This window comes from Habropoda laboriosa, unplaced genomic scaffold, assembly GCF_001263275.1.
Source record: "Habropoda laboriosa isolate 0110345459 unplaced genomic scaffold, ASM126327v1 scaffold136, whole genome shotgun sequence".
Taxonomy (NCBI): domain Eukaryota; kingdom Metazoa; phylum Arthropoda; class Insecta; order Hymenoptera; family Apidae; genus Habropoda; species Habropoda laboriosa.
This window is the reverse complement of record NW_017100245.1, coordinates 540008-559769: the sequence shown is the minus strand read 5'-3', so window position 1 is coordinate 559769 and position 19762 is coordinate 540008. Positions and strand designations below refer to the sequence as shown.

Below are 19762 nucleotides of genomic sequence, written 5' to 3'. Positions count from 1 at the left end.
ATAATAGTAATGAAAGGGTTAATATAAACCCCGTATTAAATTCTTTTCCTCTTCTGTGGCGGAAATGGAATTACGATAAGTGTGATTCGTGAAGTTTACGAGTGTATTATCTAAGTTTACTTAACAAGTTTAGGACGGTGTGACCCACCGGTGGGTCACCGATGCTCTTGTTTGCTGACACGATGGGTCATTCAAAGTGATGGCGAAAAAGATTGAGTGGACGGTGTGATCCAACGGTGGATCACTACAAATGAAGTATTAATGATAATACACACTTCGGTCATAAGAAACGCTGGCAGTAGTGGACGTGTTAGTGCCATGTTTATTAACTCTTTGCACTCGAGAGGCGACCAAGGAGCGACATTATATTTACCATTAGAGGCAATTCTAAGGATGATATTTTCCAAGACAGCAGGACTATGGATCTCCGTGGATTGTTCACTACACGTTTAGAGATCTCAGCAGTGAAATAGTTTGAAAGAACCAACTTCTAATAAAAATATTAGTTTTAAAAAATTACATTAATTTTTGCTACCTCCTTATAGAAAAAAGGGCTTTCGAGTGCAGAGTTAATTCATTTCTGTCTTGTACTTCTTTCTCTTTTTCACTCTATCTATTTTGCAAATCGTCGTTATATGAACTACAGCACTTGTTAACAGTACCCACCATGTCTACAATGTTACGCAGATGCTAGTCGTCGAAAACAAACTGAATGAAATTGAGAATATATACTATGATAGATAGAAGTAAACACTATGGAAATGGAATGGAAATTCCATGCCACGATAGGCAGAAAATTATTTTCACAGAGAAGTCAAATAACAAATAAAATAGTTTCTTTTTCAAACATATTGCTACTCACGTAAAATCATTTAAATTTAAAGCAACGGAGTAAATAACAAATAAAATAAAAATTTTATTTGAATAAAAGTTTATTTCGATAATGCCCTTTAAGTATTTTTCAAACGCCCATTGACTTTTGTCTTTCAAGAGAACGCTTGTGGTTTCAAAGAATCTTTCGGAAACTTGTTCTATGCGGCAATTAAAGAAACTGTGTTAAACATTTGAAACGATTTTTGTTCAGAAATATAATAGCGAAAATGAAGAACTTTTTGAAATATTTTAACGATATAAAAAATATAAGATGTTTTGTTTGTTTAAATGCTATTTAAGAGGAGTTACAGTATAAATTTCTTTTATCCAAAGAGTATAAGAAATGCTATTATTGTACTTTTAAGCGATCAGAAGCAACTACTACCAGCAAAAATTCGTGTTATAGTTAAAATATTCTTCCAGCATTTAAAGCAACTTTTTTCTAAAACGAATACCTTTTGAATCAGCGTGAAACATTACAGTTTAGCCAAGAAACTGAATGATCTATGCTGCTCACTCAGTATCTAAGCAATCCGGTTTTTCCGGTCCTTTCCAAATCTAAGTCGAGCATGAAGGCGCGAGTATTTTTACATATGTATATTCACGTCGATTGCGATCCAGTAGATCATAGTGGTTAAATGTTAACAGAACAATGTTGTTTGGTCTGTTGTTTCCTCCGTAACAAACAGCGATTTCTCTTCACTTGATCAAAATCAACAAATCGTGAATTTTACGCGACTCTTTTTGTTTGAATTACTTTAAATTTTAATCTATCGCTGTTTAACAGGAAAAATATCGGACTAAGATTAAGTATATTTCTTTGTCTTTCTATATCTCAGAAACAATTATCGTCTCTTGGCATTCCAAGCTGTTTTGCTATAGGAATTTAGAAATTTAACGAAAGTGTTCGAAAGCAACATAAAAGTAACTCGTACGTATACATATAGAGTGTGTTCGGTTTATCTCAGAACACAGAAGTATCTCAAAAACCACGAATAATAGAAAAAAATGTTTTAGACCAAAGTTGTGAGATATAGAGGGCGCCATATTGTTCTGGTATTCTTTTACCTTGAAATGCCCTGTAAAGGTCATGTTTAAGTTTTTAAATGGAAACGTATATTTTTGATATATTTATGTATTCTCGTAGCTGACATCAAGTCGTTTTCAAGTCGAATTAATGTCGAGATATCAGCTTCCAAGTTTTACATGTCGCCGGCATTAGCGTTATCTGGTGTACAATGGATATGTAGGGGATTTATGTGAGGAGGGATAGTAAACTCGAACGGACTTTTGACTATACTATATTTATTAATACTTTATATCGCTACGTGCTACGCTAAGGGTGTCGCTCAATCAATCGCTGGATTCATACTGCCTTTCGCTCCCTCGCATTCGCCCTAATGTCATCTTGCATACATGCACACTTTTCGTTAGAAGAAAACACACACGCACTCACGCACTCCTCGCCTGATTACTAAAACTAAACATTCGTTCAATATCTTTCGCGCTATCCCAAACACTCGACCTGGCACGCCGGTCCTTACCGCTCCGGCCATAGACCCTCACGCATTCACACAGGCAACGCATTCATGCAAACAACGCACTCACGCTCGGTCATCCCTACAGATATAATTCATTTACTTCAATATTTCGTATATTTTCGTATTATACAAAACATTTTAATATTAAGCGTTGTGAATAGCCACGAAAAAATAGAAATAAAGGACTGAATAAAGTTTGTTGGCTTAAAACAATACAAAGCAACGGAAATAAGTAAAACAATTGAAGGAATTCAATCGTTGTTGGTTTTTCATACAAAAAACAATAAAATTTTGTAACCTTACGAAACATAGATAGCGCTAAATGTGGTGTTATAAAATATCTGAAGTGTTTCCTTTGTTTCTGTCTTTTTGTGAGAATTTTACTGTATTGCAGGTTGTTTAATTTCCCCTCAACATCTGTTTTCATATGCTGTAAAAAAGGTTGCTGCTGTCAGTTTAGAACATTTCATTTCATTGTGATTACGTGAAATCTACTGTAAATGTGAAAAGTTTATCCAGTTCATCGTATTTATTTGAAGAAAATTTCATGCTGAATGTTCAAATGTATACACACTTTGACAATTCCACAATAACACCGAATTCAGTATTTAAGACACGAGAAAGAGACAGTGTGTAGATTAAATTTATTGCGGGTAACCAATACTCTACGTACATGTAAGCACATTAAAGATGCGCGGTCATTGATTGTGAGATGATAACGAACTATAATAACAATACATAAGATATCGTTTCACTGGTTCGGAAGTGATCTGGCTGATGTCCTCGATCTGACTGCTCGATGACCACTGTTCAGTGAGGAAAGAAAGTCAAGGAGAAATATGGCTAACCTTCCTTACTCATTCCACGTGATCCTTACATCGTTTCGCTCCTCCGCGGTTTCGTGTTGCCTGTTTTTGTTATTGATGACTGCAATTAAGATGTGCCATTTCATAACAATAAATTGATTCGAACATCGAGATTAAGATCTGTACGACCTATAGAATAGGACAGAATCGGGAAAAGGAACATTTCGGCAACGAAAACGAAACATATGAAGAGCTATTCGACGCGATAAAGAAACTTACATTTATTTTCATCTCCGTTTTCTAATTATACATTACTTTACAGTTGTAAAGTAATAAGTTAACTAGTTTTAGCTTTCCATAAATAGTTAAATTTAATTTATTACATTTTAATGTATTTTTAATACAGGTTTAATCTCTTGGCGATTTTCTTTAAAATTAGAAAATATTGATCGAATTTTTTATGTAGTTACACTTATATTCATATTAAATCGACAGCAATTAAACTACTTTCCTTAAGAGATTTTTAAAATTAGAAAATATTGATCTAATTTTTTATGTAGTTACATTTATATTCATGTTAAATCGACAGCAATTAAACTACTTTCCTTTGGAGATTTCGGGAGATTGTGTTTTTCGTATTTTCTCTATCACAAATATTGGAATTTTTGGAAAATTTAAAGGTACACATATGTGTCTGTGTCCCTGAAGAGGTTAATTTATTTTTCCTTAGTTTTTTGTTTTCTTTGGCTTTCTTAGTCTCCATTTCGTGCGTGCGTCTGTGCATGTAAATATTGCAGTGTATAGTGATTGTTTTTCAGTGATTTGTGCGTATTGTGTTTGTTGTGTGCATTGGAATACACATTTGAAAAACTTTCCGACATTCACCTGTATCGTTGTAAAACAAACGGTAGTGTCGCAGAAGACGGTAATTCCGTTTACAGTGTCGAATGTCATGTCTTCTTCTCTACAAATTATACGAGCTAAATTGCCGGTCATGTGTCGTTGACTTTGAGGATCATTGTACTCCTGTATCTTGGAGTGCCCTATATTCGCTGGTGTAGGAAGGTTTGCTCGACTACGGGGATATTTTTAAACGTTAATATCTTAAAAACGAAGCTTCAAACGTAACTTTTTATTCTTGATTTTTGTTTCATATTGGCTTCTACAATGTAAAAATCTGAAAAATGTGTGCCATAGTTCTTTAATTTTCTTTTAGACTATGTCAATTTACTGCATAAGTATGTTTCGTTTAGAAAACAACGGTTCTCGTTACATATCTTTGGCTCATATACAGGTCGGTCAAGTAAACCTGAAGGTTCAAGGAGAAGTTGTGTTCAGGAAGTGAGAGATGGAGGAGAACCTCTTACGTCTTCACTGATAGTTAACCAATCGCGATAGAGTAAGGCTATCACACTTACTCTTCTATGAACAATGATGATTGATCCTCGAGGCAGCAGTCGGTAACAGATTAGCCACGTGTCGATTTCCGAGGCGCGAAAACGATAGCTGTCGATCTATAATGGCATGCTTCTTTCATTTCTGCCATAAATTTTTAGACTTTATAACCAATTTTTTAGAGATTAAAAAACTTTATTATTCAGGAATAACGAAAAAATGTTTACTTTTTACTTTTCTAAATCTTAAAAAAAATATTAATACGTTTCCTGAGGTTTCTATTAGAATAACAGTTTGCTGTAATACAGTAGAAATTAACGTCCTAAGTGCTACTAAATGTTTGTCTCGTACCCTGATCCAAACAGAAAAACAAGGAAGGCAGATAATCTTCACTTTCCTATTCTTTTGGGAGCGCGCGACATTACCGACAGTTGGTTAAATACCACTTTTTTATCTACACCATAACTTCGCCTCAGGCGGAGGCAGTCAACGACCGTAGAGTAGTGGAGATAGTGCGCCCGCCTATTTTCCCTTCATTTGCACAGGCATGCACGTTAGAACCTTGAAGTTTGCTTGGTCGACCAGTAGATCTTACATTTTTATTCAAATAAAAATTTATTCTAATAAAACAACGAATAATCGATGACTACTCAACTGCTGGAGTTAAAAGCAACACTATAAATCATTAACAGTCCACTGCTATCTCGAGTGGAGATCCCCTTGCCGCAGGAGTATACAGGGTGTTCAGTGTAACGGTCACTGTTTTTCAGTCACTTCTAATGGTGCGAGAAGAAAATTCTTGAAATAAAAAATCATCTGTGCTCGATCGTCAATAAATTAGAAAGATAAAAATTGCGAAAATACTATTTTTTCCACAAAAAATCGGGGCATCTTCATTTTTTTGTAAATGACACTGTACAACTTTTTCTACGTAGTATTGTAGGTGACATTGAGATGAATTCAATGATATACAATATCGGTACAATCGTTCAACTAACTCAGGATCACTTTAGAATAACACCACAGCGACAAAACGGTGGTCGCCGGTGACTGCCTGTGGACAACGGACCACTGACTGAAGTCAGTTTCGCCGGTTGTCGCAATGCGTCGTCGGTGGTTGAGCACAACGCATTTTATGCGACACGCCGACCACACTCAGTCCACTCGACACCACTCGCCGCTAGCATATGTGTATGTTGTAGATATTACGATTATTTTTTATTTTCGACTTTCACAAATTGTGCAATTTTTCAACATTTTTAGGAAAGCTTTTTAATTTTTAAAAAACAGTCCTTTATGGTTGAAAATAAAAAATACACATTTTTTGTAGTGTTCTTTACCGATAAAAATAATCAAAACACTTTAATTTTCAAAATTAAAAAACAATTTGTTTTAATTTTTCAGCCTTTTTTTCATTTTCTTCGAAATTCAGTTTGGTACCAAACTTGTGGCGTGGTTCGTTGTCGTCAATACGAACCACTCGCGACCACTACATACCTATAGAAAATGATGGCGAGTGGTTGATTCCACCGACTGCCCAACCACCGTTTTGTGACTGATGTGGTTTTAAAGTGGTCCGTCTAAGTTAGGCTTATATCGAGAAAGGATATTCTTGTCTAGTCAGGAGTTAACTTGTATTCAACATTGTAACATGTGTTTATTATATCATTACATTAGAATTTAGTTTTGTTAAATTATATTCGTTTACTTCGACTCAAAAATCCATCCTCAGTAATATTAGTAGCATAATAAAAAAAAAACCAGAACGATATACTTTTACCACTTGAAGTAAATAGGATATAGCTAAATGCAACCTGTGGGGTCTCACGTTTAACCCAAGAGCTACCACCGGTTCATCCGACTTTTCTAACTATAACACCGCTTTAACCCTTTCCAGCCCAAATTAATTAAATTCTTCAAAAAGGGGAAAACACTTTATTACCATCATAATTTCGAAATAGGTAAATTCACCAAATGTAACAGTGTGGCCACTTGTAAAAATGTTTATTTTACTAAAAAATGATATCAAAAAATATTTATGGACAGAAATACAGCATATATACAAATGCAAAATAGTACGTGATAACAAATGGAATCGTTACCCTGGAAAGGGTTAACCATAAAGCCCATGCTTAGCACTTCGACCCTCGCAGCGTGTTGACCCACAAGGCTGTTGCGATTTTTAAAATAGTGTTTTTCACTTTCATCACTTCAAAGCTACACAATTTTCCTTATCATTAATTTGCATCGATACTTTAATCGATAATAAATAATTTTCGTTTTGTTCGGAAAAGGAAGAATTGTTGATAACACCTTGTATTGTTTTCAAAAATAAAATAACGGATTGAAATATTTACAATTCTAGCGATAAATGTGAAAAATGAGAGGCCATAACGTTTATGGTTTCAGTGAGAATTAAAAAATAAGAATAAATATACTAAATGTACTTACAGACAATGTGTTATAAGCCGTGCCTTGAGTATAATAATATGTAAAACAACGAATATAACAGGGGTGGCCAGCTACACTACCTTTGGAAGCCACATTTCAGGAAGGAATATTTGAAAGAGCCATTTATTTATCTTTGATAACAAAACAAACAATTAGAAACTGAAAAATCAGTTCAATTTTTTAAAGTTTCAGTTTACTAATAACTTTTTAACAAGAAATGAAATAAAATAATTACTTTTGGACATTGATCAGTTTTAGTTTACCATCCCGACTAGAATTTCAGTTAGGCGTGCCTAAAGACGAATGTGGGCCTAATGCGGAAACGATTAGGCATACCTAAGTGCCGCAAGCCTAATCGTTACCGCCTAGTTAGGCGTGCCTAAAGACGAATGTGGGCCTAATGCGGAAACGATTAGGCATACCTAAGTGCTGCAAGCCTAATCGTTACCGCCTTAGGTCCCAATTCGGAAGGAATAATGCATGCCTAAGTTGGGCATTCCTAACAGTTGCTATACGTGGCCCAAATGCGGCTGGCCGAGCGCACGCTTAGGTTGGGCATTCCTAACAGTTGCTATACGTGGCCCAAATGGGAGTGGCCGAGCGCACGCCTAAGTTAGGCATTCCTAACAGTGGCCATACGTGGCCCAAATAGGGCTGGCCGAGCGCACGCTTAGGTTGGGCATTCCTAACAGTTGCTATACGTGGCCCAAATGGGGGTGGCCGAGCGCACGCCGAAGTTAGGCATTCCTAACCATAGCCATACGTGGCCCAAATAGGGCTGGCCGAGCGCACGCTTAGGTTGGGCATTCCTAACAGTTGCCATACGTGACTGAAATGGGGATGGCCGAGCGCACACCTAGGTGTGCGGGGCTCTCAAATTAGGTGGAGTGGGGCTCTCAAACTTATATGTAGGAATATTTACAGACATCTCAGTGTCGGACGTACGCTTGCGTGAGAGCTTTCAACATGCAGTGTCTTGATGAGCTATTCCTCGTGAGATTTCATTAATGTCTCCCAATGACAGCCTTATAAAGCTATTCTAATATGGGCCTAATGCGACCCTAACGAGGTTTTCCCAATTAGGCGGTCGTGAATATTCCGCGTTACATACCGCATGCGGGCCTAACAGGCAAATTAGGCTAGCCTAATGCGGACCTAATATCTGCCTAACTGAAATTTCTAGTTGGGATATTTTATACATATGTACATTTTATTTGCATAAGAGCCGCACCACTCGCCTGCGAGAGCCGCGCTATGGCCACCCCTGGAATATAAGATGAAATTTAATGTATTTGAAACGTGTTATTTTTTGTTGCAGATTCTTTGGACTGCGCTTTCTGTTGCCCTGGGCGTCGAATTGAGAGGGGATTTGGTACGTGGTGTACCGTGCATTAAAAAATATCACCAACTGTTCTGTCCAACTGCCGGAAACACATACCCAATGTAATAGTTGTAACAACAGTCTAATAATATTTTATATAAGTACCTTAAAGTTCATAAATATTATCTTACTTATTTCTACGTAAATTATATCATATCCTGAAGTTTTGTGTCTAATTGCGTTTTTTTTTTTTAATACACAGAGTGAACCGTACAATGTGACCACTTCTATTATTTTTGTTGTTAACGATTGATCCAAACTTTTTTGTCAAAGATATTATCTACGGTTTCGAAGAACGGAAGAAAGTTCTGTAATCTTAAGGTTCGAACTTACTTAAATTAACAATATTATGCATTCAAAGTGTAAGATGCTTCCTAATGGAAAAGAATCTACGCGATATAAGCACACAATATTGTTAAAACAATTTACCAAATACTCATAGTGGACAAATTGTAATATTTCTTGGAAATATAAAAAAGAATATATTCAAAATGCCGACCACCAGTTTCTATGCACTTGTGTAGAAAAATAACGGGTGGCTTGCACTTTATATACATACTATTGTGAACCTAAGTAATGAATTTAAGTTCGAAGCTCAAGATTACAGACATCGCATGTCATTCAGCTTGTACAAAATCACTTTTCACCTGAAAGCTTTTATCGTGGTGTCGTGCTAACTGATAATTAAAAAAAATTATGGGGTTATATATAAAAAAATTGAAGGTGACCTTGTGAACTTATTTAAAAAAATCTAATATTACCTTGAAAGTCCTCCGAAACCGTGTCACCTCTGATAAAAAGAATTTTTATCGGTTCACTAACAAGGCAAATAATAGAGATGGTCACGTTATGCAGTTCACCCTGCATATCGTGCTAAAAACTTTAACCTTTTGCGGTCGAATGAAGGTCCAATTTAATTAAGAGTAATAATGGTTTCCACACACGGAAAGTAAACGTGCTCAAAAGGTACCGCTTTACAAGAGAAAGAGTATACACGTGTTGATTTGTGCTTGTAGATACGTAACGTAATCTATATTTGACGTTAGTCTAATTAGTCGTTCGCTCGAGGGGCATACTTGGACCGCGAAAGATTAATCAGTGCAAAACGACAGCTGGCAAAGCAATAATGTAATAAAATGTTTTTAGAGAACGCATAGAACGTTTTATCGACGAAAATAAAGCGTTAATGAAGAGAATGTACGGCGACTTCGAAATGAGTTCAGGATACGGTCCTCCGATCAGAGAACCTGGTCATCGAACACGTAAAAGAAGAAAAAGCAGAGAAGCTACAAAACACGACGTTCCCGATGGCGGACCTAGTTTTCGTTACGACTTGAATCCGGAAATCGAGGCTAATGGTGACTCATTCTTTGCTAACGTCAGAAAGACCAGAAATCCCAGACAGTCTGCTGGAAAGAATAAGAACGACAGTGGCAGGTACTTCTTTCGAGAACTCGATTTATTTAGAATTTACTCCATTAACTATTTTCGACGTAAGAAATATATTGCTTAATTTTGTCTAATATTTCAAACAGTTGGACTTGTAGTAATATTTACACAGGGTGTTCTGGTAACAGTGGTACAACTGGGCAGAGGATGGTTCCTCGTGAAAAAATAAGTCGAAAATGTAAAGTTTTATTTTTAAGTTTATATCTATTCCATTCACGCATCATGAAAACAATCTTGTCACCAACCTGTTACAAATCAACGACCGCACATACAGACTGAAGAGGGCTCATATATCTATTCCATTCACGCATCATGAAAACAATCTTGTCACCAACCTGTTACAAATCAACGACCACACATACAGACTGAAGAGGGCTCATCCCCTCAAACTAGTTAATAGATTTACCCAACCATCATAACCGTCACGACAAACACTAATACTACTGGTAGATTCCTGTAGATCTTTTATAGTTACTATTTAATCTTTAGTTTAACGCATGTAATACTTATACTAGTCATGTCATTGACCAAAGCCAATATATTTGCTAAAAATTCCCCCGTGGAATTGATTGTAAATTTTATGGAGTGCAATAAAAAAAAAAAAATATATCTATTCGATACACTTGTACCAATTGTAAGTTTCGACTTGCTGGCTCTGCTTCTGCTGGTGTTTGTATTTACAAACATGAGCACTGTTATTGTTATTATCACAATCACCGTCATGCTGTCGTATTAGTTTCTTTTATTATGTATTTGGTTCGAACGATTTCGTAAATAAGGATAAGACTATGTATTGCTTTTTTAAAACTGATTTTATTACTGCAGAATCTGTTCAAAGTGTCGACCATGATACTGCATACACAATTGTGCTCTTTGAACTAAATTATTATGTACTCCTTGTAGTGCATTATGAGTATCTTTTAATTCTTCAGACGCTAAAACAGCGTTTCCCTTTAGTTCTTCAGTATTCCTATTATCTCTGGAATACACTTTTAATTTAATAACACTCCATAAAAGAAAATCGAGAAATGTTAAATTCGGCGACAACGAGTTTCAAAGTCGTTTTCCTCGAAAACGAAGCCACATATGGAAAAACTTTACTCTATACTTTCATCTTAATTTTTTACAAGGAATCACCCCATGCCTTGTTATATCACTGTTGCCGGAACACCCTGTATAGTGAAGAATGTATTGATGCGTATCACTTTTCAGGAGGATAATAATTAAAAATTTGTCATGCTCCATTTGTAATTATCTTTTTATAATATCATTCTATAGCAGCGGTGGCCAAACTTTGTCGTAATGGGAGTAAATATCGTCCATCAAAAATTCTCGAGAGCCGCATCCTCGATACACATGCACATATGTATACGTTCATGTATGTGCATACATATACAGGGTGTCCCACGTAACTGTCGCCACGATTTCCGGGCACTTCCGGTAGCCAGATAAAAAAAATATTTGAATAAAAATTAATTAGTTTTTAGTCGGCTACAAAATGCAGTAGAAAGAAATTCAAAAAAGAAATTTATTCGTGAAAAATGAAGGTCAGCTTATTGCTTATGTCAAGGTGAGTTCAACGGCCTAGTATACTATGACCTTGACATGACTTTGAACTGAAAAATGTGCTGAACAAAATTTGACATCAGAAGTGTATTTAAATTTTCTACGTGTTCATCTCCCAATATTATTGCAAGACCTGCCAGCTGATGTTGTTGAACGTATTCATTTTCAACAAGATGGTTGTCCACCCCATAATGCACCGATTGTTAGGGAATACTTTACAATTCCCTTTGAGTTCAAAGTCATGTCAAGGTCATAATATACTAGGCCGTTGAACTCGTCTTGGCATAAGCAATAATATTATGTATTAAAAAAATGAAGGTGACCTACATTTTTCACGAACAAATTTCTTTTTTGAATTTTTTTCTATTGCATTCTTATTGCAAAACTAATTAATTTTTATACAAATACTTTTTTTATCTGGCTACCGGAAGTGCCCGAAAAATCGTGGCGACAGTTACGTGGGACACCCTAATTTAATTTTAATTAATTTTTGTTTTTATATGAATAATATCACAACAGTGTCGCGTTGCTCGAGTCTAAATCGAACTTTATACACACAAAGAAGTTATAACATGAGCCCCGAAGGGCCACAGTTTGGCCACCCCTGTTCTATAGTACCTTGTAATAACGCTGTCGACAGACAAGAAGTTTATCGCAATCTTAAAATACCCTGATATTTCTCAGAATCGACGCATGCGAATCTAAGGTGGAAATTGTAACGCCATATTGGGCTAGCAACAGCGCTGGCAAAATTCGTGCCATTGTAAACACGCAACATTTCGAGCAAGCGATTCATCAGGAGATTTGTTCGTAAGTGTGCTTTTTCACGGCTGTGGTTTCACATGAAAGTGAAATTTCTCTTCAGTGTGTACTCTTTTTCAGGAAAACTCAAACAAACCGGTGCACCGGGGACTGTGGTTGTGAACAAAAGTACAAATGGCACAGGTTACTTGCGTACGATCCTGATAACGATTGCAAAGGTATCTTCATGGACTGGTTCCTTTTTCCTTCCTGTTGCGTTTGTAGATGTGATCCGGTTGTTAATAAACTTTCTCCGTCGCACAGTCGAAATTGAAATAATTCCTTAGGAAGGAGAGCCACTTAGGACGCCATCGTTGAATTTCAAATTCAATTGCAGTCACGGGAGAAAACTGCATTGCTGCGCGCAGATTGAAGCTTCCTCCGAATCGCGCGGATCGCTTTTGCGTTTCAATTCGTATAGCGTTCGTACAATAGAAAACTTCATTCCAAGCGCTGTTAGTTTCTTAGTTCGAGTAACTTGTCGCAGCACTAAGATTTTAGCGGGATATATTTTCACGATGGCTTTGATTAAAACTTCCGTTTTAGCCAGCAAGACATATTTTGTCGCTGAAATTCTAGCTATTTATAAGTACAGTAAATTCTCCACAAGTGTCAGTCCACAAGGAATCTAAACCTGACACTTGTAGAGTCAGGGACTAGGTTTTCGAGCCTCGCGCCCGCCTTTGTAGTTTGTCGAACGTAGACAAGGACAGCGAATAAAAGATAAGGATGAAACGTGAGTCGAGGCAACAAGCGATTTAAATACCAACTTTTTTAATTTTACATTCTTTTATCCCGAAATTTTTCTTAACAGATTGATGAGATATTTCTGATGAAAATGACATCAAACATGACATAATTTGAACAACATTTACTTATTAACACGTTCCCTGTCACGCCAGATATTTCACTGTATTGAGATAAACAGACGCCCTGTATTATATTACATAGAGTCGGCCTACCGTTTGACTGCCAGTTGGAGAATTGGTCTGCCGTTTGCCTGACACTTACATTTGAGACTGACACTTGTAGAATCGGCCCTACATTTGACCGACACTTGTAGAATCGGCCCTACATTTTACTGACACTTGTCGAATCGACCCCATTAAATTAATTACTCAATAAGTATTAATAAGTAAATGTTGTTCAAATTATATCGTGTTTGATATCATTTTCATCAGAAAAATCTCACCAACATTGTTAAAAAAATTTCAGATGAAAAAAAGTAAAATTAAAGAAATTATTTTTTTCTATTATGAATTGTCGAGCCGTGAAATCTCGTGAAGGAAACCGAGTGGTGTAGCGTTACACTAGGACCATCTATACTGACACTTGTAGAATCCAAACTGACTGACACTTGTAGAATCCAAACTGACTGACACTTGTAGAGAATTTACTGTACATTGCTGCAACGTATCGGAGAACTCCAATATGTTTCTCTAGCACAGATTACTAATAAATTCATACTTCTGTTAAATAAATAAATGTTATTGGTTAAAAAATTCGTATCACTGTAATATTCCAATGTTACCTTACAGTGGAAATCAGAAAAACATTGGTTATATTATCAAGTAACTACCATCTTTTTCTTCGACTTTTTATTTTATATCGATGCTATTGCAAACCAAGAATTATGGATTACATTTGTTATTGTATTTCGTATTGATGATAATTTTGGCTGGATGTTTTAATAAACTTTTTTTTTATTAATTCAACGATCTGTCGATATCTGGACTTTTTCAATTTTATCCAACGTTCAAAAGAGGAATAAGCACGTCATATTAGCATGCACATGGGCTAATAAAGTACATAAATTTAAAATTATAAATGTCAGAAGTACTCTAAGCCGAAGAGTGGGCGCGAAGATTACTTAAGCATCGTGGAATTTTTATAAGAGAACTATATTTGCTACAAAGTTGTGAACGCGTTGTGTGAGCGGCGAATGACAAGTCAAACGTTTGGTGGTCTCATCAAGAATTAGGACGCATCGTCCTGCCCGATTATGCACGCTGTTTGGGCAAAACTGGCCAGGGAAGAACCTTATTTAGGGTGGGTCACCCCCACGCATGTAAGCTAGGCTTACTTCGCAGACCTTGGAACAGATTTTCTTACGTAAATGAAAAATCAGAAATTGAAAATTGAGTTTCTTTTACTTTAGTATATTACGTGTATGTTTAGTATATTACACATATGTGTATGCTGCGTTCCTAAGTACAGCTTTATTTATCTGTACTAAATGCTGATCAAAGTTGTTGTTCACTGCAATTCTTTTTCTCAAATATTACAAGAATGTCAGGTTGCAGACGGGTTTACTTACATAAATTGAAAACAGTAACAAATATATTTAAACAAGAATAGAGAATGTCCCTATAGTCTCTACTTCTCTCGCAATACTGCAACACTCGATGCTCTCTCTAAAACTCTATACTTACATATATGTCTGTCCGTCGGAAAAGTTAGTTACCTACTGTCTAACTACTCGGATTTAAGTAGTTAGAGTGTTTACAAGAATTTAGCGAATACGAATTCTACCGAACTCGAGGATTCTATAGGGTTAACTGATGATTCGAAGGGGAACATGAGCCCAATCTCACTGGATGCAACCAACTTCTAACAAACGTGAGGTTACTAATAACTTTTCAGTTTTGCCCCCAAGGGTTAAAATCAAAGGGTTTATATACCCCTAGGAATGGGTGGGGATCTGCCAAGATTTCCATATAAGGAGATTTTTAATGGTCCTAGATAGGTCATGGTTTAACTTTTCATTGCTATTCGTGAGAACGGAATCATGCTCCTGTTACGGGTTACGCTTGTTGTGTCCTCACACGGAGCGTAATATTGGTTTGGGTTTTGGGGATCGGTCAGAACGTTCACCGTATGAGGGTGATACGTGGTTGACAACAAGTCCGATAGGATTGGAACCTTCGACGTATGTGGTTAATACGCCGTTCTCCGAAGGATGAAACGGTTTGGAGTTTCAACGTGTACGTTGACGACAAGGGGTTTGTGCTGGACCGGTCAGAACGTTCACCGTATGAGGGTGATACGTGGTTGACAACAAGTCCGATAGGATTGGAACCTTCGACGTATGTGGTTAATACGCCGTTCTCCGAAGGATGGAAAGGTTGGGTGGTTGTGAGGACAGTACGTATCGTAATGTCGGATACACCTCGAGTGGTAAAGATATATCCTTTGTGAGTTTAGCTGATTCGTTACTAATGTTACAAGGAGATGGTTAATTGAATATAGGCTGAAGCAATTCTACAGTAACTATATTCTAATAATAATAAATGAGTTTACAATGGTCTAAAGATAAAGTATATTGGTTGATTCTTGGCTGAGCAAGAATCTTCCTTCTCGACTTTACACGGCGAGTACGCGGGGACGTCGTAGACGAGTATGTCTAGTTGACACTTACGAGATAAGCATTATACTTAGTTGCTTGAAAGGGAATTGAGCCCGATCTTGCTTGTGTCAAACGGCGACTATACGAATACTGCTCTACTTTAAAGTTCAAAGTGACTCTGTCCAGAGTGACTGCCCCAGAGCATCGGAAATCATGCCCTATATACCCAAAAATCTGTATTTTTTGGGTGGTGGGGGTCCTAATTTTCCCATGAGAACGAAACGCGTTCGTTTACTTTATCTCAAGGGGGTGAGCCCTAGGCGGATGTCTCGGCGCCGCCGTGTCGGCTAGTCTGCGTACGTAACACTCCCCTTCGTTACTCGAGAGATAAACATGAAAGGATTCTGTTATTTTCCGTTATCGGAAGCGAGCTTTAAGGAATTTTAAGAGCGCGACAGAGAAATATTCTCTGAAAAAAAGTTAAATTCAAAGTTGTATGGTTGTGATGGTAAAGAATTTTCCGAAAGCAACTTTTTTTCAAAATTGACCCCCACCATTCTTAATTTTTTCATATTTTCGTTTTTGATGGCACTCAATAAATAGCCTTTTGAGAGCTCTTTACAACCGTGTATACGATTTGCATCAAAACATTTTTTAAACGGACAAAACCACCAATTATACTCATCGATATTCGTCACACTCGCCAATACACTCTGGTAAATTATACGCATGCGATGTATCCGCATAATTATATTCAAATAATGCTCACTATATATACAAACTCATTGTGATATACCAATTAATTTAACATAAATATTTTAAAATAGTTATTTACAGTAGACACTGAAAAATCTGCACTTTATATTGTAAAACTGCATTTTACAAAATTTCACGTTGCTCGCATTGGAATATCGCCTTTTTACAATTAACGGCAAAAGTAAGTTCTGCTTGTCTGCTGCAAAAAGAAATTTAATTCACGTCAGAATATATACATAAATAGCTCGGTAGCACGGAATCAAATGCACCAGGTGAATCATGCACATTTTATTATTTTACAAAGTGTTCCCCAATTCTCATAAACGGCGATATTTGATATAGGATATCTTCTTTTCCATATCTTGTACGGTTTTGTAAATATTCACGACAATATGAAATTTCATAATTATTTTTGGGGGGTATTTTGTACTTTCATCCTTAGGACTGTTTCATTGCCGAAACAAAAAATAGATTTGATTAGCGTCACGTGAACTACATTTCTGCAAAGTTTCAAATTTTCTTGAATTTTCCAGTTACCGAAATTCCCTCGTTAGTAATAATTTCTTTGTGGGTGGAGGTTTCTCGGTGATTTCAAGGCTACCTGCGCTTTTTTTTAAATAGCACCTTGTCGCCCCCAGTAGAATAGTGGGTGTTTAGACGATTTCAATGACACACAAAACGAGGTCAATTGACGTTAAATATAGGAGTAAAACAACTATGGTTACATCATAAAAGGTGCTTGAAACGCATCGACACAACACTGAAACGGTTCTACCGTTGAAACCCGTACACTTTTTATTACTTCCGAATTGATTCTATTAAATGTTGCAATAATTCTTTCTTTTATATCTTTTGGCGTTGCCAGCTTTTTCTGTTGCACGATATTTTTTAATGTTCCCGGAGAAAAGAAATCAGGCAGTGTTATATCGAGCGAATGAGCTGGTCACGAAGTTGGCCTACACGCCTAAACGCTGAACGCCACTGTCATTAATGTAATTTGCCCAATTTACGAAGACACGAGTGAAGGAGGACTGTTACAGCGATGTGTTGGTGGCTTCAATCAAAACAATAACGAGAGTTTGAATAACTTAATTTGGAAAATGGCTCGAAAAAATGTACAGCGGCACTCTGACAGTTGAAACTGCTGCTTGTGTTGCTGCCTGCATTTTTAATGAAAATACAACGTCTTTATTGCAATTTTTACGAAGTATGTGCGTACCTGTGGGTCCAAATGCTCACAGATATGTGTCTACAGAGGATGAGCACCATATACATATCTAAAGTCGAGGTCCGAACGCAAAATGAGACAAACTAGAACATCACGCAGATTGGATAAACTGTTAATCAGTGAGATTGCTTCAAGTTCCAAGGTTTTATTTTATGGACCCACAATCGATGATTCATAGCAAGATAAAATATTTACTGTTTGTGATATTTCAAACCGTTTCGTCAGGTTTTTAAAAGCGGTGCTCAAGAATATTCGAAAACCATTAAACAGATTTGCTTGAAATTTTGCATGGCTATGTGGTACACCATGACGCAGTTTTTGACGTGACGGATTCTTTATCGGATTTGTAGTTTCTTTTTTATTGTACAAAAAAGGGCAAGACTTCGTGTCCGAAAATTGAAACTTTCATTCAGAGAGCTGTGATTTCTTTAAAAATCAACTTCTTTTTAAATCGGCCATGTCAGAAACAGCATTTGTTAATATATTTTACGAAACTAATTTGTTTTTTGCTGTTTAAGTAGGAGTGGGCGCCGCAAATCTCTGCAGCGAATGACGCATTTGAAACTAGTTCCTATAACTCTAATATATTATTAATATTTTTCATATAAAAGAATGAAGTATTATAGCCAAAGATAAGATTAAATTAATGAAAAATTACGAATACAATAGTGTTCATGCTTTCACAACAAAAAGTTCCAGAGAACGTCAGTTTTTAGGCCTCTCCAGCTGTATATCTCTCCTTAACGCCGCTTGACCTAGTAAAACAGGTCGTTAAAATCGCATAAACGTTTGCTATTCTACTAAGGGCAGAATAGTAATAAAGGTGACCTTGAAATTTTCGAAAACAAAAAAAAATTATTACCAACGTGTTATAATTAGCCAGTCACTACTTTCCTTTCGAACAACTTACGGTAAGGACTTGCAGACTACAATGTGCTCGGCGAACCTAAGTGTGAGAGTGTGCAAGCCAAAGGTGTAACGATAACTAGTGACTCGAAGTCATGTAGCTGTCGGACGTCGATGGATTGGTTCTTTAGAAGAGCACATGGAGAAGTTTAGGAATGGCAAGGAATGGATTTTGAAAAAGCCAGGGGATGGAACTTGATTTCTGGACTGGTGAACCCCCGTAACGCCCGAGGTAGGCCACCGTGGAGGTTTTAGCGGGTAAAAATTCCACACTTCTCCAGGCTCTTCCACAAGTGGGACCATGGGGTATTTTGAAAATTTCCTTCCGCCGTGTTGGACTGGCGGCTCGCGAGCAACATGCAGCTCCTTCTCCTCTTCGTCTGCTCCACAGAGCCGTTGGAGAACCCCTCCATACCTAATTCACTCTGATGAACTTCTCTTCCGGGTACCGCACAAGCCCCACCATCGTCAGGCTAGTCATCGCTACATATATGTACACATGTACATAAATCCCTTGTTTGTAGTTAACACTATCAGAGCCATAAATATATAATGGGACTCATGAAACTCCTGGTGGAAAAGAAGTGAGGGGGGACCGGCTGACCGAGAGCCAAACTTGTGTGACTTTCGGAGAGAAAGAAGTTCGACACCCCTACCTTGAAGAATAGAAATACTGTTCCTATGTAGAAGATCTGACCACGGAGTGCAGAAGGTGAAGGTGTCATCTGGTAAGAGAACTGAGAAGAAGAGGCACGGCACTTACACAGGGTGAGTCATCTATTGTAAGATTAGATCCTAAAATATCTTCGAAATTGCCGATTATACCGAAAAATGATTCAGACAAAAGTAGAATGGTGTCAAGGAGGACATAATTTGATGCTATTAGTTTTTTCTTAGGTGAACGCGTAGAGGAGATACGAAGGTCAATTTTTTTTTTTTTAATGGTATCGTGTATTTTTTAATGCATTGATCGATTCAACACGTTATTCTTTATAAAAAAAAGTCCAATATAAATTCTACTGGTGACCACGCACATTATTTAAATCATCTGAAGGTTAACACATTAGAATCACGCATAAAATGGTATAAATAGATTTGACTCGTTATCCTCTATCATTTTGCAGAAGGAAACACCTCGTGTCATTAAGAAGAGCATAAACGCAGGTACTAAATAGGTCTATCAATACCGCTTCGCAATGTTGACATTAACGTATGTAGGGGATTTATGTGTGGAGGGATAGTAACCTCGAACGGACTTTTGAC

General features: G+C 36.9%; 1 protein-coding gene across 1 annotated transcript in view; it reads left to right on the top strand.

The window, feature by feature from the left end:
* The window catches only part of LOC108572139, a 32728-nt gene extending 20191 nt beyond the window's left edge, over nt 1-12537 (top strand). The window contains exons 3-6 of the mRNA XM_017934333.1: nt 8385-8509; nt 9594-9884; nt 12147-12272; nt 12345-12537. Coding sequence (XP_017789822.1) covers nt 8385-8509; nt 9594-9884; nt 12147-12272; nt 12345-12537 — 735 coding nt within the window. The remainder of the gene's footprint in view (nt 1-8384; nt 8510-9593; nt 9885-12146; nt 12273-12344) is intronic.
* Nucleotides 12538-19762: the final 7225 nt, after the last annotated feature.